This window comes from Ranitomeya imitator, chromosome 3 (genome assembly GCF_032444005.1).
Source record: "Ranitomeya imitator isolate aRanImi1 chromosome 3, aRanImi1.pri, whole genome shotgun sequence".
NCBI classification, from domain to species: Eukaryota; Metazoa; Chordata; class Amphibia; order Anura; family Dendrobatidae; genus Ranitomeya; species Ranitomeya imitator.
The window spans coordinates 612388873-612415680 of record NC_091284.1 but is presented as its reverse complement, the minus strand read 5'-3'; the positions used below and the strand labels follow the sequence as shown (position 1 = coordinate 612415680).

At 43.5% G+C, this 26808-nt stretch overlaps 1 protein-coding gene and 1 long non-coding RNA gene across 14 annotated transcripts in view; one reads left to right on the top strand and one right to left on the bottom strand.

The window, feature by feature from the left end:
- LMO7 (LIM domain 7) overlaps nucleotides 1-26808 on the top strand; it is a 235734-nt gene that overhangs the window by 5785 nt on the left and 203141 nt on the right. For all 13 annotated transcript variants that reach the window (XM_069758116.1, XM_069758112.1, XM_069758115.1 and 10 more), the window contains exon 2: nucleotides 7147-7221. In XM_069758116.1, the coding sequence (XP_069614217.1) occupies nucleotides 7153-7221 (69 nt within the window). In that variant the 5' untranslated portion in view covers nucleotides 7147-7152. The remainder of the gene's footprint in view (nucleotides 1-7146; nucleotides 7222-26808) is intronic.
- Nucleotides 5420-6420, bottom strand: LOC138672235 (uncharacterized). The gene is made up of 3 exons (XR_011319662.1): nucleotides 6307-6420; nucleotides 5981-6195; nucleotides 5420-5579 (listed from the first exon to the last, which is right to left on the bottom strand). It is a non-coding gene; the product is annotated as an uncharacterized lncRNA (long non-coding RNA).

The following is a 26808-nucleotide window of genomic DNA, read 5'->3' as shown; positions in this document are numbered from 1 at the left end:
TATGATGTCAAATCTCTTTAAATTGCGCTTGACAGTAGATTCATGCTGTTTTCCTCACAGGCAGCACATATAACTTACTGGCTGCTTTATTGCAGTCCATGTATGTTTTACTCTGAAACATAGCGGTGTTTGAGATTATACAGTACGTAATTGGAAAAGCCAGAGTCTGAGGAATATCCACAGAGGAGTCACCCAGCCCTGCTCCCGTAGACTGGCGGCTCTCTCCTTATGTGTGAGTAGACCTGTCATTCTAGAGAAGTGGGTCAGGGAGAAGCTGCCAGTGCCAGACTCGTACTTGTCAGCCTATACACATAGTTTCCAGCTGTCTTTTCAAAGTGTGTAAATGTCACAACATTTCAGGGTAAAATAGATGCGACTACAATAATGCAGCCAGTGTCCGATCTATGCTGTCCATGTAGCATGAATCAGAGGTTAGGTTCCCTAAAATGTATGCTGGCAATGTAGGTCTTGAAGATAGAAGATAATGTACAGGTCCTTCTCAAAAAATTAGCATATAGTGTTAAATTTCATTATTTACCATAATGTAATGATTACAATTAAACTTTCATATATTATAGATTCATTATCCACCAACTGAAATTTGTCAGGTCTTTTATTGTTTTAATACTGATGATTTTGGCATACAACTCCTGATAACCCAAAAAACCTGTCTCAATAAATTAGCATATCAAGAAAAGGTTCTCTAAACGACCTATTACCCTAATCTTCTGAATCAACTAATTAACTCTAAACACATGCAAAAGATACCTGAGGCTTTTATAAACTCCCTGCCTGGTTCATTACTCAAAACCCCCATCATGGGTAAGACTAGCGACCTGACAGATGTCAAGAAGGCCATCATTGACACCCTCAAGCAAGAGGGTAAGACCCAGAAAGAAATTTCTCAACAAATAGGCTGTTCCCAGAGTGCTGTATCAAGGCACCTCAATGGTAAGTCTGTTGGAAGGAAACAATGTGGCAGAAAACGCTGTACAACGAGAAGAGGAGACCGGACCCTGAGGAAGATTGTGGAGAAGGACCGATTCCAGACCTTGGGGAACCTGAGGAAGCAGTGGACTGAGTCTGGTGTGGAAACATCCAGAGCCACCGTGCGCAGGCGTGTGCAGGAAATGGGCTACAGGTGCCGCATTCCCCAGGTAAAGCCACTTTTGAACCATAAACAGCGGCAGAGGCGCCTGACCTGGGCTACAGAGAAGCAGCACTGGACTGTTGCTAAGTGGTCCCAAGTACTTTTTTCTGATGAAAGCAAATTTTGCATGTCATTCGGAAATCAAGGTGCCAGAGTCTGGAGGAAGACTGGGGAGAAGGAAATGCCAAAATGCCTGAAGTCCAGTGTCAAGTACCCACAGTCAGTGATGGTGTGGGGTGCCATGTCAGCTGCTGGTGTTGGTCCACTGTGTTTCATCAAGGGCAGGGTCAATGCAGCTAGCTATCAGGAGATTTTGGAGCACTTCATGCTTCCATCGGCTGAAATGCTTTATGGAGATGAAGATTTCATTTTTCAGCACGACCTGGCACCTGCTCACAGTGCCAAAACCACTGGTAAATGGTTTACTGACCATGGTATTACTGTGCTCAATTGGCCTGCCAACTCTCCTGACCTGAACCCCATAGAGAATCTGTGGGATATTGTGAAGAGAAAGTTGAGAGACGCAAGACCCAACACTCTGGATGAGCTTAAGGCCGCTATTGAAGCATCCTGGGCCTCCATAACATCTCAGCAGTGTCACAGGCTGATTGCCTCCATGCCACGCCGCATTGAAGCAGTCATTTCTGCCAAAGGATTCCCGACCAAGTATTGAGTGCATAACTGAACATTATTATTTGTTGTTTTTTTTGTTTGTTATTAAAAAACACTTTTATGTGATTGGATGGGTGAAATATGCTAATTTATTGAGACAGGTTTTTTGGGTTATCAGGAGTTGTATGCCAAAATCATCAGTATTAAAACAATAAAAGACCTGACAAATTTCAGTTGGTGGATAATGAATCTATAATATATGAAAGTTTAATTGTAATCATTACATTATGGTAAATAATGAAATTTAACACTATATGCTAATTTTTTGAGAAGGACCTGTATACCTCTATTCCACCAAATTGATGCTCCAGTGCTGAGAAATCTTGCACTGAAAATATATGGTAATGATACTGAAAGTATATTGGGGGTGCTCCAATATGCAGCAAGTGCATCAGTTTTCTTCTTACTTCCCATCCCGGTGGCAATGTCTCTTTCTTGGATGGTATCTCTGCTCTCCACAGGCATCAGCTTAGGGTGGAGCTGTTGACCATGGAGAGGTACAGTATGTGGTGCCTGGCAGGGGGCAATGAAGAAGACTGATGTACTCATGATCTTTGTTCCACACCAAAACACTTTCTACTTCATTAGCATGTACTTTCAGAATGAGATTTCTCAGTACTGCATTATTTCTTTGGGGTCATGGAGGTATTCGGAACCTGTTATTTTCAAGATCTATATGGTAGAGTGGAGCAAATGGGTTTGCAGGATCCTGATCCAGCACAACATCACTTAGTCTGTGGCCGCTGAATCAGTGCCCTACAAACTTCCTCAGAACTGCTGGCATCCCTAACACCTCTTCTAACTTGTAGGCCATCACATTTTGCTGCATAACACCGTGGCGGGACAACTTATCAGAAAAGATGCCAGGGATGCCTGGAGGTTGTAGGAGGTTCACAGGGCTCTAGTCCACCAGTTACAGACTCCCAGGGCTCTGACAATTTTTTTTTTTGTTCAAGTTTACTATAAAGCCATGTGTTCTTTTGGCTATGTGCACACGTTGCGGATTAGGCTTAGGAATTTTTGGTGCGGATTCTGCATCTCTTGGCAGAAAACACAGGTGCGGATTTGACGCGTTTTTTGTGCGGCTTTGCTGTGGATTTACGGCGGATTTTTTGCAGATTTACTGCGTGTTTTACCCCTGCAGATTTCTCTAATGGAATGGGTAGAAAACCGCTGCAGATCCGCAAAAAAGAAGTGACATGCTACTTCTTTTAAACCGCAGCGTTTCCGCACGGAATTTTCCGCACCGTTAGCACAGCGTTTTTTTTGTCATTGATTTACATTGTACTGTAAATCACTTGCGGATCTGCAGCTTTTCTGCAAGGCAAAAAGCGCTGCGGATCCGCAGGAAATCCGCAACGTGTACACATACCCTTAGGGATATGAACTTGATGACGAATTCCTTGAAGGTTAAAAACGCAATAGGTCTCATGTAATTAGAACTGGTGTTGGGTACTGCTAGAGTAAGATGCACCCAATTCATTAATGGCTGTATGCTTGGTAATTAATTAGTCACATCTTACAAGTACAATGTGTTTCCGCCAGAAATGTTATTCCATACAGAACTAGGAGTATGTTTTTGGTGTAATTTTTGCCACTAAAATTTTGATGAATTTGCAGATTGGGGTTCTGCACACCCTACCCTGCCTAAGCTCTGCCCAGATTGATGGAGTAGGCAGAGCTTGGCATAAAAATGCAAAGTTGCACATTTTTTTACGGAATTTTATTTCAGTTGCGCAAACATTTCACTGTCAAACACCTTAACACTAGGACTACTGGACTCGTGACCCCGCCTAGAACTACTGAAAGGAGTCATTTTGACTCCTTGCTTGTTTTCGTTTATTTTTAGAGTTTCATTTGTGGTTATTTATTAATAATTATATTTTTTGTAATGTATTATTATTGTGAGATATACAGTAATGCTTTTGATTGTTTTTTTTCTGCTTTTCTTATTTTTCTACAGAAAATAACAATAATTATAATAGACGTTTTTCAAACATTTTTTTTTATTCAAGTGCACACATATAAACAACAACTGAAGAACAAAAAGCAGAGAAAATGTAGGTGGAGGAGCATAAAAATGAAAATATGGCGCAGAATTCACCTTCTAAATATTTGGTGTTTCGCATTTTAGGCATTGCCTTTGATTTATGGCAGTACATTGCCCACACAAAGACTTACCACAAGTCTTACAATTGCCGACAGATCTATTTTTCTTGCAATTTTCTTTGATCTGGCAAAATTTTGTTTGAACCATCACTTCTGAACATGTAGAAACTTGGGACGTGGAACCCTTTTCCCTATCTGTGACATAAGGACCACTCAACTCTCTCACAAGCGTTTGCAAAAATGCCTTGCGTGACATTTTTTGGTGGGTAATCTCCTTGAATATTATACATGCATTTATACCCGCAAAGTCTAAGGCATTTTCAAATGCATGAACAGGCCATCTCCTTGTGGATGTTCGTGTGGTATATTTTCGTGCCATCTGATCCACTACATCTACTCCATATTTTGTTTCATTGTAAAACTTTACCGTTTCTGGAGTTTTTTTAGCGGAATCAGACGCAACAACAACATCTGGATGGACGGAACTCAAAATGACAACATTTTTGTTGGGCTTTCCTTGATATACTGTAAATGTAAAATTGTCTTCATTTCTAAACACTTTAGTGTTGTACAATTCCTCTTTCATGGATTTTATTTCTTTAGGCACTTCTCGCCTTATCTTATTCAGTGTTCCCTCGATGGTTGTTCCTTTGCTTTTTAGCTGTTTAGCTAATTTTAATGAAGTAAAATAATTATCGGTTGTAACATTGCGACCTTTTTTCAAAAACGGGTCCAATAACTTCATTACCACATGGTCAGCTAAACGGTCCTCAGCACGGCATGTGTCATCTTTGCCTAGATAAGGGAAGCCATTTGCCAGATATTTGCTCTCCTTATCAACAGCTAGCCAATATTTGTGGCCATATTTATCTGGTTTGGAAGGCATGTACTGCGTGAATGGACACCTAGTTTTGCTTGGGAAAAGTTGCTCATCCACCGTTATGTATGGGCCAGGTTTGTAACACGCAATACAATTTTCAATAAACCTGTCCCACACAGTAGAAAATAGAGCAAACTTGTCCGTTTGCAGTCTCTCCGATCGAGTAGATTTCTCATCAAATCTGAGAAACCTCATAATTTCAACAAAGCGGTCCCTAGACATTGTCGCTTTGCAAAACGGTATTCCCCAGTCATTACACCAAATACTGCTAATCGAGTGACGGTTCGTGCCAGATATTCCACGAGCATAGAATATCGCAATGAATGCATCTAGCTCCTCATCAGATAGAGTAAACTGTAAATTATTGTTCCTGCATGCTTCTGCAAGCGTACAGTTCTTTATATGTGTCAATATATATGAATCAAAAAATAAACGCCATGCGCTCAAAGGACTATCGATAATGATATTTCTTCTGGCGTATCCTGTAGGGCCAGGTGCTTCTCGAAGAATATTTTGGCTGTCACGCCTACCAGGCAAGTGTTGTCCAATTTCAACAGGTTTCCATTGAATACCATCCGCTGAAACTAGTATTCCTTCAGATTCGCCTTCTCTGGTGTTTGTTGTTGCATTACCTTCGCCGCCATCGTTATCTGTTGTTCTTTCATTTCTGGGACGTTTTGCTGATTTTTTTCTGTCCACGACCAGGAGGATGGTCACGAGGCAACATAACTGCATGAGCCCGATCCCCAGTTGATGTGCTTGGAATATCTGGAAAAAAGTTGATGAATATTTAGAATTTTTGTTTTGTAAGGGTCCATGCACACTGGCTGGATTAGCGGCGGAATATCCGACCGGATATTCTCACCACAATCCGGCCCGTACCTGCCCGCTCAGGTACAGAGCGGAGTTTCATACCTGAAGCTACGCTCCGAACCCCGGGCTGGAGCCGCTGTCTGGGACGGAGCCGTGCTCGCGCGTAAGCAAGCGCTGCTCTGTCCCTGACAGCGGCTCCAGCCCGGGGTTCGTAGCGGAGCTTCAGGCATGAGCGGGCAGGTACGGCCTGTATTGCGGCAAGAATATCCAGATGGCTATTCAGCCAGAATTCTGCTAGTGTGCACAGGCCCTAACTCAGTGTGTGGAAGAACAAATAAATACACATAACTACTTACCTTCTGGATTTGTTCCTTCTGAGTCTTCAGATTCACTTGATATGTTCTGAGGAATGAAATCTTCATCACTGTCAGAATCAAATACATGTTCCTGCAATTCGGATTCCGATTCATCCTCCGGTATGGATTGCAAAGTAGCCAGAATATCCTGAGGCTTTATCAAACGTCTTCTCTCCATATTCCTCACAAATTCCATAATTCTATATAGTTCCCTGCTGAAAAATAGAAATGAAAACTAAAAGAAATAATAACTGTTCTGCCACCTTCAAAAGTAGGTGGGCTGAATCAGTTGACAGACAGCTAAACTATTTCATAACAATTCATACCTGTATGAGTCTTCAGAGCTCGTATGTCTGCGTCTGTTCTCTTTGTCTCTTCAGCTGAACTGAAAGTAAAGTTACTATCCAGAATACTGTCTCCTGCTAGGACCTTAGAAAAACACCACTCTTCATTAGCATAAGATAAGAGCCTAGAGTAAACAAGCTATTTTGTTCAGCATTACACAGTAATACAAGCAGGTAAAACACAAGGAAAATGTGAAAAGTTGACATGTAAATTGAACTACATCTATATGAACATCAGGGTAAATAAGACAGAGTGAAAAAATTATGCACAAAACTTTATAGCAACATTTAGTGACAAAAGGACCTCAAAATATAGTAGGGAGTCAAAATGACTCCCTTCAGTAGTTCTTGGTAAATTTTGAAAAAAACGCGCAAATTTTTTACCAAAATTATTTATTCTCGCAAAATCTTTTTTCACATCATATTTGAGGAAAAGTCACCGAGTTTCAAGCCGGAATTCTGAAAAATGTAGTCACAGAAGAGAAATAAAAAACGAAAGGAGTCAAAATGACTCCATCAGTAGTTCTAGTGTTAATGAATCAGGATGCGCTTGGACCTAAGCTTATTTCTGAGGATTGCTTAGGTAGGATATACAGTATGCAGTTTGAGTCTGACTTATGTCAGAACTTGAAGTGATAAAGTTGCATAGGTCTGCATAGAAAAATAAGAATGTTTCCACTGATAGACAGTAGAGATCTTAAAAATGGAGATTTGCTACCCAAAAGTATCTGAGAAATTTGCAGACAGATTATTTGATCATTCTACCGTAACTAAAACTCGATCGTCTGCTCCTTTTCTAAACTGTATTTCTCTATTTCTTAGATTGTCATGGAGTGGAACGAGCATTCAGAAATGTCCTGCGATTTGGCATTTTCCGAAGCACAAAGATGGATTGAGGTAAGATGCTATATGCTGTGAGAATTGCTTTCAGGGACATTGCGTTCCTATAGTCCTCTGCTTTGTGTCAGGGAATGAGGCATGCTACACAATTGTATGATAAATGGTGAAACTTGTACATATTTCCTAGTTCAGGAATGAAGGCTCAGCCATGAAATGCAAACAATCTGCTGGATCTTATACTGAATAAGGAAAGAAAGCTGTAAAGTTTATATGTGTGGTGGGTTTGCTCAGCTACTGAAGAATGTATAGACAATGAAATGTGGGATGGGGCGAGACGGGAAAATCAGTTTACAATTAAATAGGCTAGTGTGCAGGTATTCATGCTATAGAGGGGAGTTTCGTGTACAGAATAAAAGCTGCTTTTTATGTTTTATTGTTAGCTGCGACAACTTAATGGATGGGCTTTTATTATAGGAGCTAATAGATAAAATGTCTTAATTGAGTGATTTTTTTTTTTTCCATCAGTTGTGTCGGTCTGAGCTGTTCCATATGGTGATCTGAGGGTTAGTTACATGGAATTAGAAGTAAAGTGAAGCTCTCACACGTTCGGGATTAGGAAGTGCTGGAATGTTTGATTTTTCCAGACAATTGGGTGTTGTAAATGATATTTACGGAGGTTTCTGCAGCCTCTTCAGTCCCTGCAGACACTATTTAAATAGGACATGGCACGCTCCCATGCTTCTTTAGTTTTGCTTTTCTTATACTGAACTGACGGGACTATGAAGTGATTTTCTGCAATCTTCCACCTAGACTATTTTTATTAATTGCTCAGTTGTTAGAAATCTTAAGTCATTGCCTTCCTAATTAGGAAGTTTTTACTGCATGTCCTAACCAGGGCCCCCTGGGCAGAAAATACTGACTTGATGCTTTCCTTATTTTATAAAATTAGTCATAAGTCTAGGCTAATACTATAGACAGGACTGATATAAATTTTACAGAAAGGTTTTGTCTATCTTGGGGAAACTTTTTTTTTTTTTTGTATGAGCAGCGTTCCTGAAGAATAGTCTGTGGTTGGGAATACAACGCCTATATATTTCACAATGAAAGTGATTGCCATATTTTTCAGACTATAAGATGCACTGGGCCATAAGACACACCTAGGTTTTGGAGGAGGAAATTAGGGAAAAAATTGAAGCAAAAAAATGGTAAATTCTGTACTTAATATCCCCTATCCTAGTATGCATGACCCCCTCATCCCTATCCTGGTATGCAGAGTCCCCCATCTCGTTCAAGTATGCAGGGCCCCATTCTTAACCTGGTATGCAGGGCCCCATTCTTAACCTGGTATGATTGGCCCCCATCCCAGTTCTGGTATGCATGGCCCCATCCTTATTCTGGTATAATTGGCCCCATCCCGTTCCTTGTATGACTGGTCCCATCCTTTTTCTTTTATAATTGGCTCCATCCCGTTCCTGGTATGCATGGCCCCATCAGGAAAGATTAAAATATCCCAAACCATTACACTTACCTTCCCCCGCTCCCTCGCAGTAACAGCATCCTACTCCAGTGCCAGCAGCTGCTTAATGCTTGTAAGCAGCGCATGGCAGGGATGTCATTCGCTGCTCACAAGCGGAGCACAGCTGCCAGAATACTCATCGGGACCGTTCATTCCAGAGAGTGGTGAGTATCCATATCTCTTCAGTAGCGCAGTGTCAGCCACCGACTTTCTGCTGCTGTGGTGGTCACGTGTGCTGATACTTAATTTCTCTTAATATTCAGAATATTCATTTCTCTTAAGTATCGGCACACGTGACTGCCGGCAGCAGCAGGAAGGCTCCGGCTGACTGCGCGCTACTGAAGAGGAATGGATACTCGCCACTCTGCAATGAACGGTCTGGTGAGTATTCTGGCAGCTGCTGGCACCGGACCAGGGCACTGAGAGGGAGCGAAGGAAGGTAACAATTTAGATTGTGAGCCCCATTAATAAGAAGGCCCCTGATGGTAAACTTATTTTCAGGAGGATTCTTTCCACTTGTTATTGGAAGGTTACCGTATTTTTTGGCCTAAAAGACGCACTTTTTTCCTCCCAAAATGTGGAGGAAAACGGGGGGTGCGTCTTATAGTCCGGATGTACGGGCTCTGTCTGTGGTGGGGGAGCGGTTTTGGCGGAGCAGCGGGTCACAGGAGGCTGGAGCCGGCGGCTCTGGCTAACTCCTGTGCCCGCTGCTAAAGAGAAATGAATATGCACTGCATTCCATTCCCATGGACGGCAATGAATATTCATTTCTTTCTGGCATCCTGGTATGATAATAATAATCTTTATTTTTATATAGCGCTAACATATTCCACAGCGTTTTCTCAGTTTGAACACATTATCATCCCTGCCCCAGATGGGGCTCACAATCTAAATTCCCTATCAGTATGTCTTTGGAATGTGGGAGAAAACCGGAGTACCTGGAGGAAACCCATGCAAATACAGGGAGAACATACAAACTCCTGACAGATGTTGTCCTTGGTTGGATTTGAACCCAGGACTCCAGCGCTGCAAGGCAGCAGTGCTATCCACTGAGCCACCGTGCTACCCACTGATTGGCCCCATCCTGTTGCTGGTATGATTGATCCCATCAGAAAAGATTTAAAAAAATAAAAACCATTACATACTGTACGTATGAGTATATAGTAATTAGCCATAAAATTAAGACTGTCAAAATAATCAAGTGTTCATACTTCCGAACATTGATAGCTGTCAGGGAATTATTAGAAATATTGGGAAAAAGTCGGTCCTTCAAGTTGCCGTGTTAGAAATGGGAAAAATGTGTAAGGACAAGCCCAGGTTTTGATGATAAAATAAGTCAAAGCATCTCTAAAATGACAAGTTGTGTGGAGTTCTCACTTACCGTAGCTTCTACCAAATGTGGTCCGAGGAAGGACAAACCGATAACCAGCCAGTGATGGGGTCAGGGTGTTCAAGGCTTATTTATGCCAGTTCAGAGCAAATGTTAGCCTTTCTGAGCTGATCACACTGAAGAGCTATTAGAGAATACATTTCTAAAAAGTTGCGGCTGGCTTTGATAAAAAAATGTCAGAACATGTAGTGAATTGCAGCCTTCGGTTTAGCTACAGAATGGTCATAGAGCAGAGACTGATCTCCTCTGAAAGCACATTCAATGGACATGTGAGCATCTGAGCTTGACCACGCAATAATGAAATCAGGTTTTCTTTTACATCATGCAAATGGCTGGGGAAAATATGATGCCAGGATCCTCCTTTGGAAGGGGCAAGTCGAAGATGGCAGTGTAGCGCTCTGGGCCGTGAATTATACCTTGACACATATCTCCTACTGTATGTAAATTTTGCAGACAAAGCCCAGCCATTTTTGACAACAGTATTCCTTAATGCTATTGCCCTCTTCTAGTAAGATTACACTTTCTGGCACCTAGAAAAAGTGACTACAAAGATTTCAAGATATTGACATGGCTTGCACATATCTCAGGCCTCTACAAACTATAATTTATGAGATGTACTGCAAGAAGTTTCATCCATGGAGGTCCCATCTCACAAATCACAGATGTTAAATGATTTTCTGCTAATATCTGTTTGTCACATACTTCAGGACAACTTCAGAGCACTTGTGAAGTCCATACCATGACAGCTCAAAGCTATTTTGGCAGTACAAAGATTTGTACATCATAGCTGTTTGAATGTTATCACTAGAGATGGGCGAACCCGAACGGTAAAGTTGGCGTCCGTACCGAACACCTACTAATACTGTTAAGGTTTGCCCCACTGAACACCGGGTGTTTGTCGTGATGTCATGTGCATGACAGTGCGGCAAACACTTCTTCTGATCGGTGGTAAAATCATTACCGCCGGTCAGTCGCGGTTCCCACTCAAATGACAGCGTGAGTCCACAGCTGTGATCTGAGTTATACAATTTACTTCCGGTCACTGGCGTGGGCTAATAGGACTACTGCTCACATCAGCCTATACCTGCTGCTGCTAATGACAGCTAGAGCAGATGTGACTTATGGGAATATTCATCAGCCGCCTCCTGCGCTCTTAATGAGTAATTACAAAAACAAAAAGATAGCGTGGGTTCCCCTGTATTTTTGATAACCAGCCAGACAAAACTGACATATAGCAAATAGATTAATGGCTGCACTCAAAATGAATCTGTGCTAGAGCAAGGAAATGTGTGATACATGAAATGGGAATAGCATAATGGCTTGTGAAATATATGAAAAAACACAGCTGTCAGCATTGGCAAGGTTGTTTATCAAGAACAGAAAGGTCCCCACGTTGGTTTTTATTTTAAATTATTTAAATAATTTAAAATAAAAAATTACGTGGGGTCCCCCACACACTTTTGACAACCAGCCTTGCTAAAGCAGATAGCTGGGTGCTGGTATTCTCAGGCTGGTAAGGAGCCATTGATATTGGCCCTCACAGCCTAAAAATGGCAGCCTGCAGCCGCCCAGAAAAGGTGCATCTATTAGATGCGCCAATTCTGTTGCTTTGCCCAACTCTTCTCACTTGCACTATAGCGGTGGCGAGTGGGGTTCATATTTGTGGGATTGATGTCACCTTTGTATTGTCCGGTGACATCAAGCCAAAGGCTTAGCAATAGAGAGGTGTCTGTAAGACACCTATCCATTACTAATCCTATAGTTATATTGCAAATAAACACACAGCCAGAGTAAAGTCCTCTTAATTGAAAGAATGACACCCAGTGATTCTAAATTAAACCATACTCGCGTCATTGCCCATTCCATTGAAGCCATCCTCTCCTGTAATAAAACAAAAATAAAAACCGTATCCCTCACCTCTCCGTCATTCTGCCTAGTGGGGATCTCACCAAGGTCACCGCAGTTCAGGGGCCAGCTGTGAACTTCACCTCAGTGACCTGCAGAAACCTTGATGATGTCACCGCTAGCCACGGATGCTGCGCTCGCAGCAGCTGATTCATCAGTGGTTCTCAGCTAGGATGGTCGCATCTTGGCACCATGCTGGTTGAAAACTAATCCCCAGACATGGATTACAGCGTGGGACAGAACCATGGGCAGGTGAGATATGGTTGTTTAATTTTTTTGTCTTATTACTTTAGACAAGGGCTTCAATGGAATGGGTGCTGGGTGATTATAACTGTCATTTTTAACCCCTTAAGGACCGCTGATATGCCTTTTAACGGCAGAAGTTAAGGGTACTTATTCCTCAGCGCTGCTTTTTAATGGCGCTGAGAAATAAAGTTATAACGCCCCTTCCCACCCCTCCCCCAGCGTTTGAAAATCTTCAGGGTCTCTGCTACCGGGGGTAGCTGAGACCCCGGAGAACATGGTTTGAGTTATTTTTTACCGTCCCCAATCTTGTGATCACTGTTATTCACGGAATAACGACAACTGCAAAAAAAAAAAAAAAATACATTTTCTTTATTTTATTATTTTTACCTAACTAAGGGGCGTTTGATTTACAATTTTTTTTTATTTTGATTACTGTGATAGACCCAATCACAATGATCAAAATGAACCAGTAGGGAAAATCTCCTATTGGTGCCGGCTAGCAGATCTCTGCATGCGCCCGCCATTTTCTTCTCGGAAGATGCCCAGGGACAGGACCGAAGGATGCATTAGGTGCTTGAGGTAACAGGGGACCCCATTTATCTCTCCTCTGATGTGCTAGATCATATGAGAGGAGAGAAAAATAAATGGGAAATGTGACTTTTTACATTTTTTTTTTTCATTAGGATTAGGGTTGGAGCTAGGGTTGGGGTTGGTTGGGGTTGTGGTTGGGGTTTAGGGGTGTTTTGGGTTGGAGTTAGAATTGGGGGTTTCCACTTTTTAGGTTCGTCAGGGGGTCTCCCAACGCGACATTGCGCCCACCATTGATTCCAGCCAATTTTGCATTCAAAAACTCACTGTGCTCCCTCCATTCTGAACCCTGCCATGCACCCAAACAGTGGATTTTCCCCACATACGGGGTATCGGTATACTCAGAAGAAATTGCACAACAAATTTTGTGGTCCATTTTTTGGTTTCAAAGTAATTTTTTGTGAAAAAAAAGTCAAATGTTCATTTTTTTTCCTTCCACATTGCATTAGTTCTCCTAAAGCGCCTAAATGGTTAATAAACTTCTCGAATGTGGTTTTGCACACCTTGGGGGGTGCAGTTTTTAGAATGTTGTCACTTTTGGGTATTTTCTGTTATATTGACCCCCCACCCCCAAACTCACTTCAAATGTGAGGTGGCCCCTAAAAAAAAAAAAAAAAAAAAAAAAAAAAAGAGAGAAAAAAAAAGGCTTTGTACATTTTGTTGGAAAAAGCAGAAATAACTGGTCATATTTTAACCCTTATAACGTCCTAAAAAAAAATAATTGTTTCCAAAATTGTGCTGATGTAATGTAGACATGTGTGAAATGTTATTAACTACTTTGTGCGATATGACTCTCTGATTTAAGGGCACTAAAATTTGAAAATTGCAAAATCAGTGGGATCCATTGAAGCGTTCCAGAGCTATAACCTCATAAAGTGACAGTGATCGGAATTGTAAAAATTGGCTTGGTCTTGAAGTATAAAATTGGCTCTGTCACTAAGGGGTTAAATAAAAAAGGGAAATGTGGTGTTTTTATTTCAAATAAAGGACTTTATTTACAAAATAACTATAGGATTAGTAATGGATATGTGTCTTAGGCTATCTGCAAACCTTGCAGATTGGTGTACGGATTTTTAAGCACTGTTTTTGCAACATCCATAGGTAAACCGCACTGCGGATTACCCGCGGATTTACCACGTTTTTTGTGCGGATTCCACCTGCGGATTCCTATTGATGAACAGATGTAAACCGCTGTGGAATCCACACAAAGAATTGACATGCTGCTGAAAAAACACTGCGTTTCCGCGCTTTTTTTTTCTGTAGCATGTGCAATGCGGATTTTGTTTTCCATACGTTTACATGGTACTGTACAACGCATGGAAAACTGCTGCAGATCCGCAGTGTCAAATCAGCTGCGGATCCGCAGCAAAATCGACAACGTGTGCGCATAGCCTTATAGACGCCTCTCCATTAATAAGCTGTGGGCTTTATTTCACCGGACAATACAAAGATGACATCAACCCAACAAATATTATCCCACTTGCTACTGCTACAGGGCAAGTGAGAAAAGCCTGGCAAAGCACCAGAATTAATAGATGCACCGCTTTTGGATAGCTGTGGGCTGCTATTTTTAGGCTGGGGGGGGAAGAGGGTGCGGGGAAGGCGAATATCCATGGCCCCTTACCAGTAGAGATGAGCGGTGTTCGACGAACCCGAACAATTTGCTTAAAATTCGGCTTTTCGAGCCTAGCTTGATTTGCACATTAACATTGTTTATCATTGTTAATAGACTGTTTCAGTGTATAGTGGGTGGGGGGGGATAGATCTGTGCTGAAATAACGCTGATCTCCATTTTTTTTTTTTTTCCTTTCCCGCATTTACAGTGGGGCGGTGCAGTCTCTCAGCCTATCAGCAGTGCGCACACACACAGCATTGTGCATGTGATGCACACAAGCAAGGGCATGTGTCATTGGCTGTGTATTTCACATGTCCTTGCCCTATTAGAACCAGCCATTTGCCCCGTCGCCACCATTTCCTCACTGCTGCAGCTTGGTGTTAGACGGCACCGCTGCTGCTCTGGGCTCTATACAGACAGAGTGTTTTTTTGGAGCGAATGGTCAGAGAGATAGGTTTAGGGAGTCGGGACTAGTTGTAATATCAGCCCTTTTCAGGGTAGGTTACAGCAGTTCATAGCACTGATTGCCAGGCAGGTCTGTGCCAGTGCTGTGCAAGTGTTTGTCACAGTATTTGGTGTAATCTACCTCAGCCAATCCTTTTGGGCTAATAGCATTGTCTGATAGTCATCTGAGTAGCCCGTCTGTGAAGCTAGCTACACCGCCTGTGTATCTCAATTTTTCACTGCAACTAATCCAGGTGATAGTTTAGGGCCTAGGAGCAGTGTCTGCAGGTCAGCAGAGTAGCCTGCCTGTGAAACAAACTATACCGCCTGTGTGTCTCAATTTTCACTGCATCTAATCCAGTTATTAGTTTTGGGCCTAGTACCACAGTTTGGCCACTCAGTTCTGCTCGGTTTTCATCTATCGGTTGTTGTGCCAACAACTACAGATACAGAGTTGCCAATTTGTTAAGCACTAAAATGAGTGGCAAAAGGCCTGCTGCTGGTGGAAAGCGGAATAGGCGTGTTGGAAAGGGAAAAAAAGGTTGTGGCCATGGGGTAGGAGGTCAAACAACAGTAACATCTGCAGAAGAAAGACCATCTTCCAGCCAAAGTAAGATGTCTACTTCTTTTCGTGGACAATCTGATATGATCCCTTTCTTATGACCATCGCTACAAGCATCGCCAAAAATTCCAGATGAGACACAAAAACAGCAGGTGCTTGAACGGATATCAAGTGCTCGTTCAAGTGGACTCTCCTCCATGTCAACTTCAACATCACAACTACTCCAGTCCTCAGAGTTGTCACCCCGCTCGCACTTGCTTCCTCACAGCTCCCAAGTCTCCAGCTGCCCATCTGAGCATGGGGTAACACACATGGTTGAGTCTGTAGAGCTGTTTATGCATACTATAGCCTGGGAATCAGAGGTCTACTCCAGAGCTTCTGTGAATCCAGACGAGGAAATGATCTGCACTGATGCCCAGAATCTTTGAGTCGGATCAAGGCCCAGATGAAGAAGGTTCTGAGCATAATGTAGACCCTCGTTCCCAAACTGTAACTCCTGTTGGTGGAGACAATCGCAAAGGATGACCCAACTCATGTTGTCTGTAAGATTTGTCAACAAAATCTCAGTAGAGGCCAAAAAATCACTAGCTTGAGTACTTCATGCATGAACCGTCACATGGATATGAGGCAAAAGTTGCAGTGGGAAGCTCACTGTGCTTCAATGCGGCCTAGTGGGCCGGGTCAACCACCGTCTGCCCCATCAAGTGCATCCGCTTCCTCTTCATCCTCTGTGACTGTGGGGACAGCAGTCGCACATGGTTTTGGATGCAGACCTTCCACCTCTTAACCCACAACAGCCAGTGTGATTGGCAGGTCATCAGGACATTTGCACATGGAAACACCTGCTGGTGTTGAGCGCTCTCCGACATCGACACCACATTTTGATCAAGGCAACATAACATCTCCGCCTGCACCTTCCTCACAGACCAGCAGTTTGCCGGGGACACCCTACTCAACTCCATCTAAGCACGGCAGCCAGCCCTCAGTCCCTCAGATGTGGACAAGTAGAAGACCATTTCCTCCTAGCCATGACAAAGCTAAGAGGTTGACTTTCTCCATCTGCAAGCTGTTGGCTACAGAAATGCTGCCTTTCTGCCTGGTGGGCACAGAGGATTTTCGAGACCTTATGTCCGTCGCAGTGCCCCAGTACCAGATGCCCAGTCGCCACTACTTCTCAAAGAAAGCTGTGCCTGCGCTACACCAGCATGTCGCACACAACATCACTGCTTCCTTGAGAAACTGTGTGTGTGACAGGGTGCATTTCACCACAGACACTTGGATGAGTAGACATGGACAGGGGTGTTACATGTCAGTGAGTGGGCACTGGGTAACTACGGCAACATCAGGAGAAGGGGCTGCTATCCAAGTTTTGCCGTCCCCATGACTTGCTCGTTGATCCTCTGTATCTAGAAGTTCCTCCACTGCTTCTGCCTCCTCAACCTCCTCTCGGTCCTCCACCTGCACACAAAACCTGTCTGGTAATGCCACCCGCGTTGTAACTGGGCAGAAGGAATCCTTCACACCTCCTCACTATGCTGTCACCAGGGCTCAACGGCATCAGGCAGTGTTTACATTGAAATGTCTGGGAAATGTGAGTCACACAGCTGAGGAGTTGTGGTCAGCTCTGGAGACCGATTTCCATCAATGGTTGTCTCCACTCAACCTGCAGCCAGGGAAGGCTGTGTGTGACAATGCTGCAAACCTGGGTGCGGCCCTTTGCCGGGGCAATGTCACACACGTGTCTTGTATGGCTCACGTTTTGAACCTGGTTGTCCAGCAATTTTTATCCCACTATCCTGGACTAGATGGGCTTCTGCAGAGGGCACGGTCGCTGTGTGCTCACTTCCGCCGTTCGCATCCTGCAGCTCGACGACTTGCTTCTCTACAGAAGTCGTTGGGCCTGCCAGTTCACCGGCTGAAATGCAATGTGCCCACACGGTGGAATTCAACTCTGTACATGTTGCAGCGACTGTGGCAGCACCGACGAACCCTGGTGCAATACGTTATGACGTATAGCCTGGGCCAACGAGATCAAGAGGTGGGGCAAATCACGCTGCAGGAGTGGTCTTAGATCAGGGACCTATGCACCCTTCTGCACAGTTTTGAAATAGCGACGAAGATGTTTAGTGCTGACAATGCCATTATTAGCATGACCATTTTGGTGATTTACATGCTGGAGCACACCTTACACAGTGTTCGGAGTCAGGTGGTGGAACAAGAGAGGAGGAGGAGGGACAGGAGTCGTCGTATGCGGAAGGGATCATATCTCCAAGGTCAAGAAGGCTGGCAGCACCAAGGCGGCTGGCATTGGAGGCTGGGGAGAGGGATTACCGAGGGTGCATGGTAGCAGCCAAATTGTTGAGGAAGGTGCAGGAGGCGAGGAAGAAGTGGAGGACGAACTGGCACTGGGCATGGAAGACTCATCAGATGAGGGAGACCTTGATCAAATTTCTGTTGTGCGAGGTTGGCGAGGAGAGGGCTGACGAAGGAAGCATGATTCTCACCTCGCCACCACCAAGACAACAAGGACTTGGTCCTCCTGGATGCGCAAGACACAGGAGTGTCTTCTTGCTGCACTACCTGCAACATGACCCTCGGATTGTCAGAATCCGCAGTAATGCCGACTACTGGGTTGCCACACTTAGATCCCCGGTACAAAAGCAAATTTGGCGAAATAATTCCTGCCATAGAAAGGTATTCACGCATGCAGGAGTATCAGCAGAGACTGTTACAGAATCTAACATCTGCTTTTCCACAAAACACCAGTGGTGCACGTAGTCAATCTCGGAGTTCTAACTTGCCAACCATGGGACTATCGAGTCATCACTCAAACCATAACAGTAACATCGTATCTGGTGGTAACAGCAATTTTTTTCCAATCGTTTCAAGATTTTTTTTTAGACCATCCTTTGCAAGGCCACAGGAGACAAGAAGTCTGACGCACAGCCAACACCTAGAGAGGATGGTACAAGATTATCTCCAAGTTAACATCGATGCCATGATTGTGGAACTGGACCCTTGCTCATTTTGGGCTTCCAATCTTCCATCCCCCCCCCCCCATAATTTTGCCACAAAAAACTGGGAAAACTTAATGACTCGAGTATAAGCCTAGGGTGAATAATGCAGCAGCTACCGGTAAATGTCAAAAGTAAAAATAGATACCAATAAAAGTAAAATTAATTGAGACATCAGTAGGTTGTGTTTTTGAATATCCATATTGAATCAGGAGCCCCATATAATGCTCCATACAGTTCATGATGGCCCCATAAGAGGCTCCATATTAAAATATGCCCCATATAATCCTGCATAAAGGTTAATAATGGCCCCATAAGATGCTCCATAGACACATTTGCCCAATATAATGCTGCACAAATGCTGATTATGGCCCCATAAGATGCTCCATACAGACACTTGCCCCATATGCCATAATGCTCCACAAACTTTAATTATGGCCCCATACAGATACTTGCCCCATATAGTGCTGCACAAACGTTATGGCCCCATATAGTGCTGCACAAACGTTATGGCCCCATGTAGTGCTGCACGAACGTTATGGCCCCATGTAGTGCTGCACAAACGTTATGGCTCCATGTAGTGCTGCACAAACGTTATGGCCCCGTGTAGTGCTGCACAAACGTTATGGCCACGTGTAGTGCCGCACAAACGTTATGGCCCCGTGTAGTGCCGCACAAACGTTATGGCCCCGTGTAGTGCCGCACAAACGTTATGGCCCCGTGTAGTGCCGCACAAACGTTATGGCCCCGTGTAGTGCCGCACAAATGTTATGGCCCCGTGTAGTGCTGCACAAATGTTATGGCCCCGTGTAGTGCTGCACAAATGTTATGGCCCCGTGTAGTGCTGCACAAATGTTATGGCCCCGTGTAGTGCTGCACAAATGTTATGGCCCCATAGATGCTCCATACAGACACTTGCCCCATTTGCTGTTGCTGCGATAAAAATAAATAAATCACATACTCACCTCTCCGTCACTCAGGCCCCCTGGCACTTTCAATAGTTACCTGCTCCATGTTCCGGTGCAGCTCCATCTTCCGCACTGACGTTCAACAGAGGGCGCGCCCTAACTATGCCACCGCGCCCTCTGACCTGAGCATCACTGCTGAAGACAGAGCGACGCCCGAAATGATTAAAGGTGACTATCGTGCAGCGCAGCGCTCCCCTCCCTGTATACTCACCTGGTCCTGGCGCTGTGCAGTCCCTGCTTCCCCCAACGCCGCAGCTTCATCCTGTACTGAGCGGTCACCGTTACTGCTCATTACAGTAATGAATATGCGGCTCCACCTCCATGGGAGATGGAGCCGCATATTCATTACTGTAATGAGCAGTACCATGTGACCGCTCAGTACAGGAAGAATCTGCTGCTGCCGGCGCCGGGGAAGCCAGGGACCTGCAGGGACCGTGCCAGGAACAGGTAAGTATAATTTCACAGTCCCCACTCCCCTCCCCTGCTGACCCCTGCGTATGACTCGAGTATAAGCCGAGAGGGGGACTTTCAGCCCAAAAAAGTGGGCTGAAAATCTCGGCTTATACTCGAGTATATACGGTACTATTTTTTAACGGCATCTGGCCCAGGAAATCCTTTTGGGCCTAGTAGCAATTTCTGCTACTCAGCAGAGTACACCACCCATGAAGCAAGCTACACCGCCTTCTTACTTTCTCAATCTAACCCCTTGGCTCTTGGGTGTCCACTCTCCCTCCAGCTCTCTCCTTCTCACAGGTGGACTATCGCGTGTTTTCACCCTGTGGCGAATCTTTTGGGCCCAGGCATAAGAAGTCGTCGAGGTAATGGATAATATGTGCTGCCTTACAAACGTCCATGACCACACATCGAGGAAGCAACTAAACGCCTCAAATAGTGAGCAGGATATGGAGCACTCCATGGGCAAACAGCGATCTATGTAGTGTGCTCCTTCACAGAAGCAGCCCAATGGGAGGACACTATTCGGAGGCACAGGTAGTAACCGGAACGCCCCCTCAATGTCTGTTTTGGCCATTAGGGTGCCCCTTACCAACTTCTTGACCCGCCTGATTGCCTCGTCAAAGGAGGTACAGTACATAGTACTGTACTTGGTTCCGCGTCGATGTTGTAGTTTACTGACCTGCCCCTTGGATATGACAAATGGTGGATTAGTCTGAATGTATTGGGTTCATTTTTTGGCACAATTCCCAATGGGGGTACCACTATGTCTTCTAAGGGAAGTGTTCTGAATGGATCCGCCGCCATTCTACCTAAAGATATTTCTTTTTTTCTTTTTTTTGTCAAGACGTCTGGGTGTTGGTAGAGTGAGTTTAGATTTTTACTCCAGCCTTTCTTGATTTTAGAAGGGCATGACATGCCTATATCTGTGTCTCCTCCTCCTTTTACTCCTCCACCTCTTTTCTTTTCGCATGACTATATGTAGTCGTGACTTTTCCATGTGTTTGTTGTGTCTTCTGAGCAGTTTGTCAGCTTTTGGACACCTTTTAGGGTATGTGCACACGTAGAAAAATCCGCTGCAGATTTTTCCGCAGCGGATTTGATAAATCCACAGTGCAAAACCGCTGCGGTTTTTATTGCGGATTTATTGCGGTTTTTAATGCGGATTCTGCTGCGGTTTTCCATCTGCAGTTTTCTATTGGAGCAGATGGAAAACCGCTGCGGATTCCGGACAAAGAATTGACATGGTGCCGAAAATAATCCGCTGCGTTTCCGCGCGGCTTTTTCCGCAGCATGGGCACAGCGTTTTTGGTTTCCTATAAGTTTACATTGTACTGTAAACTCATGAGAAACTGCTGCGGATCCGCAGTTGCGGAAACGCTGCGGATCCGCAGCAAAATTTGCAACATGTGCACATACCCTTAAGGTGTTTTCCATGTGTTTGTCTTTGCCTGCCATTGGTTTCAATGGGGTTCGATGAACAGTTCGACGAACACCTACCTGTTCGACGAACCGAACCCAAACACTAGGGAGGTGGCTCAACACTACTTACCAGTTTGAGAATACCAGCCCCCAGCTGTCAGTTTTGCCTGGCTGGTTATACAGGGGAACCCACAACCGTGTTTTTTTATTTTTTATATATATATTATTTGGAAGGCAGGCGCCGGATGATGAATAATCTCATTTGCCGCCATCTGAATTCACTATTAGCGGCAGCAGGTATCGGCTGATGGGAGTAGTAGTCACATCAGCCGATGCCAGTGACCGGAGGTAAATCTTTTACCTCTGATCACAGCTGCGGGCTCACGCAGTCATTTGACAGTGTGGGAACCGCAGCTGTCTGACCGGCGGTAATGATTTTTACCGACGATCAGAAATAGTGTTTGCCGTGCTCTCATGCACACAACAGGTTTGCAACACTGGATGTTCGGGCACCCCTTTCAAGTGAATGGGGGTTGGGGCCCGGTACTGTTCCGACCTGAACATCCAAGGGTCCGCCCATCTCTAGTTATCACTATTTACTAAGTCAGCGTTCACAAGTTTCAATCAGATTTTTTTTTAACCAGAATTACTGCAAAAAACATAGTTTTAGATCAATTACAAAAAAATAAAACCACAAAGTGGACGCAGCGTATTAACGTATGGTAGCCTATCTTCCAATTGCTTGTAACTACTTCTGCTTATTGTCTTGCAAGACTCCAGGTTACCAGGGAATTTCTATTCTGATCTGATGTTTCGCACATGAAGATCTATTGCAGTTTGATTTTTGACCTACAGAAATAGAGTTTTTATTGCTCCCTAAGAGAGTAGTTGTTTGTAGCTCTAAAGGTTGCATCAAATAGCAGTCCTAGAAAATGAGCTTGTAAACTACATCACTTCAGTTTCTATTTGTATCTGATCTGTTGTAAGCTCTCAAAGTTTAATTCTGCTATTTTGTATGCAATAAAATATTATGAAAAATCTTATTAATGCAGTGTTTATCATTAATGAAACATTGCAGAAATATAGTTTACAGTGCACATTGTTTTGGACATGGTTATGATAGAAGTGACTTCAAGGAACTCTCCTCATTTCTTCATTGTCCACCTGATTCTGACATCACTTGTTGCACGTACGTGTTCTGTGTTTTTGACGGATATAACACATACCCATTTTAGTGTATGGGACTGTTCAAATGTCTGTTCACCATGTATCCATGAAAAACTCATGGAGAGAGATCTGTTTTTTGCCAGTATCGTGGATTAAAAGTGCCAAAACGAGTCTATGGGTCTGGGAAACACAGAAATGGCACTTGGATGGCATCCATGTGCTTTCCGTATTTAAAATTGCAGAGGATAGGAGAAGCCTTGGAATTTAGCCATCCATGAATAATACTGGTCACACACTGGTGGTAAAAATGGACACAGGGATCATACACTGATGACACACTGACACTGGTATCATTTTGTTTCATGTACATGTTTAAACACAGATGTGTGAATGAGGCCTTTCTCCAACACTGTCAGATTGAGGTGGTCTTGATGGTTGCGATCCCATGTCACATGGAGACGATGGGATTCTGCTCCCAGTTTTCACTGGAGGTGCTTCTTCCCTTTCTTTGACATTTCTGGAAACATCTGATTTACTTTTTTATCATCACTGTGATGTGCATTTATTCTTAATTTGCTAATGTCTCCTAATTTCTCCTTTTGTATTACCTCCTGTAAATGCGACCACAAAATGTCGGATTCTCCTAGTCCAGACAGAGAGTACAGGCATCACCTGCAGTACAGTCCTGAACTATGAGAACAGAATATTTTATCCTTTGATTGCAATGCGATGTGACATATTATGTTGATTGAAACAGTTGAAAAGATTGGTTGGACCTCAGGGCAGGTGCGGTGTGTAAAATTATTAATTTTTTACATTTATTTTATGCTGGTCATTCAAAACTGATTTTATGTGATTCATAGTGGCAGAAAAAATATAAAATTGTTCCTAAACGGTTCTCTGATCCACAGACTTTTTTTTTATTTTAAGAAAAACCGTTCCGCCATTGCTTATTCCATTTTTTTCTTATTGCTGTTTTATAAATAAAATAGCGAGCTACCAAATACGTCGTTTTATTTTTTTAGAATTTAGTACTTTAGAAAAGAAACATACCGGTAATTTATGATATATCAAACCTGTGTATCACAGAGTGACTTCTCCACTATCCGTTCTATATAGATTGCTCCCTTGTCCACCTTCATTATTTTGGCTTAGCAAGCTGACACTGATTTTATACCTGAGTGCCTTTGCTGGGAATCCACTTCTATGGTAACACATTGGCACATCACAGGATGCCCATGGGTTGACAGAAGTATCTTTCTCTTCAGAACACCTTGGGCTATGTTCACAAAGTATTTATGAGATTTCTGAAGTCATATTTTGCTGGTGCTGTTAAAATCAACTTTTAGTAGATTTGTATCATCCATTTGTGCTTTTTGTTATGGATTTTTTTTTAACCCCTTACTGCCATCGGACGTACTATTATGCCGATGGCAGTATTCCCTGCTTTGACGTGGGTTTCGGCAGTGAGCCACCTCAAAGCTGGGACATGTCAGCTGTTTTGAACAGCGGTCATGTGCCTGCAATAGGCAAGGGTGGAATTGCAATCCATCCATGCCTATTAACTAGTTAAATGCCACTGTCAAACTCTGACAGCGGCGTTTAACAAGCACTTCTCTCCGGAAATGCGTGCATCGGTGACCCCCGTCACATGATTGAGGGTCATCAGTGTGTCAGCATGACAACCAGAGGTCTCCTTGTGACCTCTATGGTTTTTGATTCCGGATTGCTGTGAGCGCCACCCTGCGGCACTCATAGCAAGTCTGCATTTCAGCTACATGGAGGCGATCTGAGCATCACCTCTATGTAGCAGAGCCGATTAAGTTGTGGCAGCTTCTAGCCTCCCATGGAGGCTATTGAAGCATGCCAAAAGTAAATGTTTTTAAAATTTTTAAAAAAATGGAAAAAATATACGGTAAGTTGAAATCACCCCCCCTTTCACACCATTCAAAATAAAACAATAAAAAATAAATCAAACCTACACATATTTGGTATAGCTGCTTTCAGAATCACCTGACCTATCAATAAAAAAAAATTAACCTGATCGCTAAACGGCGTAGAAATATAAAAAAGTCAAAACGCCGCCAAAATTACCTTTTTTTTTTTTCCTTGGGTCGCCGTGAAATTGCGTTAAAATGCAATAACAAGTGATCAAAAGAACTTATCTGCACCAATATGGTATTAAAAACATCAGCTTGGCATGCAAAAAATAAGCCGTCACCCAACCCCAGATCACAAAAATGGAGATGCTACGAATATTGGAAAATTGCGCATTTTTTTTTTTTTATTTGCAAAGTTTGAAAATTTTTTTACCACCTAGATAAAAAAGAACCTAGACATGTGTGGTGTCTATGAACTCGTAATGACCTGGAGAATCATAATAGCAGGTCAGTTTTAGCATTTATGAACCTATTAAAAAAGCCAGACAAAAAAAACAAGTGTTGCACTTTTTTTGCAATTTCACCGCACTTGGAATTTGTTTTTCCATTTTCTAGTACAGGACATGGTAAAGCCAATGGTGTCATTCAAAAGTACACCTCGTCCCGCAAAAAATAACCCTCACATGGCCATATTGACGGAAAAATAAAAAAAGTTATGGCTCTGGGAAGGAGGGGAGCGAGATACGAAAATGCCAAGCCAAAAAAGCTACGGGATTAAGGGGTTAATATTTTGTTTTACCTCTTTCTTAGATTATTTATATTTTCTTGGTGATCCTTGTATTTACATAATTTTTCATATATACTGTTTTATTTTCCCCGTGGAACATTGGATCTGGAAAAACCATGTTTTTTTTTTTTTTTTAATCCTATTCACAGATCAATCTCGCCCATTCAAGTCTGTAGTTCTGTGAAAAGTTCGGACAGCATTTGGAGGCTGTCCCAGTTGCATTTTAGTGTTGTCCGTATTTTGTGTTTTTTCGATTTGTTTTTCCATCCAAGTAAGGCTGGTGTCACATTTGCGTTTAAAAACGTAGCGTTTGTAACGCAAACGCATTTGGTGAAAAAACGCGTTTAACCGCTTTTAAACGCTGCGTTTTTTAGACGCATGCGTTTTTGCATGTGTTAAAACAAACGCGGTGTTTTGACCCGTTTATGAGTTTTTTCCTGCGTTTGCGTTTTTGAAACGCATGATGAGAAGTGTGTGACAGCTGCCAATCATCAAAATCAACTAGAAAACCCACTATAAACAGAAATAGCTAGGGTTAGGGTTAGGATCCCTAGTAACCCTAGGGATCCTAGCCCTAGGGATCCTAACCCTAGGGATCCTAACCCTAGGGATCCTAATCCTAGGGATCCTAACCCTAGGGATCCTAACCCTAACCCTAGGGATCCTAACCCTAGGGATCCTGATCCTAACCCTAGGGATCCTAACCCTAACCCTAGGGATCCTGATCCTAACCCTAGGGATCCTATCCCTAACCCTAGGGATCCTAACCCTAACCCTAGGGATCCTAACCCTAACCCTAGGGATCCTAACCCTAACCCTAGGGATCCTAACCCTAACCCTAGGGATCCTAACCCTAGGGATCCTAACCCTAGGGATCCTAACCCTAGGGATCCTAACCCTAACCCTAGGGATCCTAACCCTAACCCTAGGGATCCTAACCCTAACCCTAGGGATCCTAACCCTAGGGATCCTAACCCTAGGGATCCTAACCCTAACCCTAGGGATCCTAACCCTAGGGATCCTAACCCTAGGGATCCTAACCCTAACCCTAGGGATCCTAACCCTAGGGATCCTAACCCTAACCCTAGGGATCCTAACCCTAGGCATCCTAACCCTAACCCTAGGGATCCTAACCCTAGCCCTAGGGATCCTAACCCTAACCCTAGGGATCCTAACCCTAACCCTAGGGATCCTAACCCTAGGGATCCTAACCCTAGGGATCCTAACCCTAGGGATCCTAACCCTAGGGATCCTAACCCTAGGGATCCTAACCCTAGGGATCCTAACCCTAACCCTAGGGATCCTAACCCTAACCCTAGGGATCCTAACCCTAACCCTAGGGATCCTAACCCTAACCCTAGGGATCCTAACCCTAACCCTAGGGATCCTAACCCTAACCCTAGGGATCCTAACCCTAACCCTAGGGATCCTAACCCTTAGTTAGGATCCCTAGGGTTAGGGTTGGGGGGTGGCTTATCAGTGTGTATTCTTGTGTTTTTCTATTAAAACACATGCGTTTAAAAACGCATGTGCTTAAAAACGCATGCGTTTACATAGACATCAATATGTTTTTTTTGCTGCGAAAAAACGCATGCGTTTTTTTGCGGCAAAAAAACACAGCTAGAAATTACTACATGCTGCATTTCTGCAACAAAATGCATGCATAGAAACGATGCATGGCGGCAAA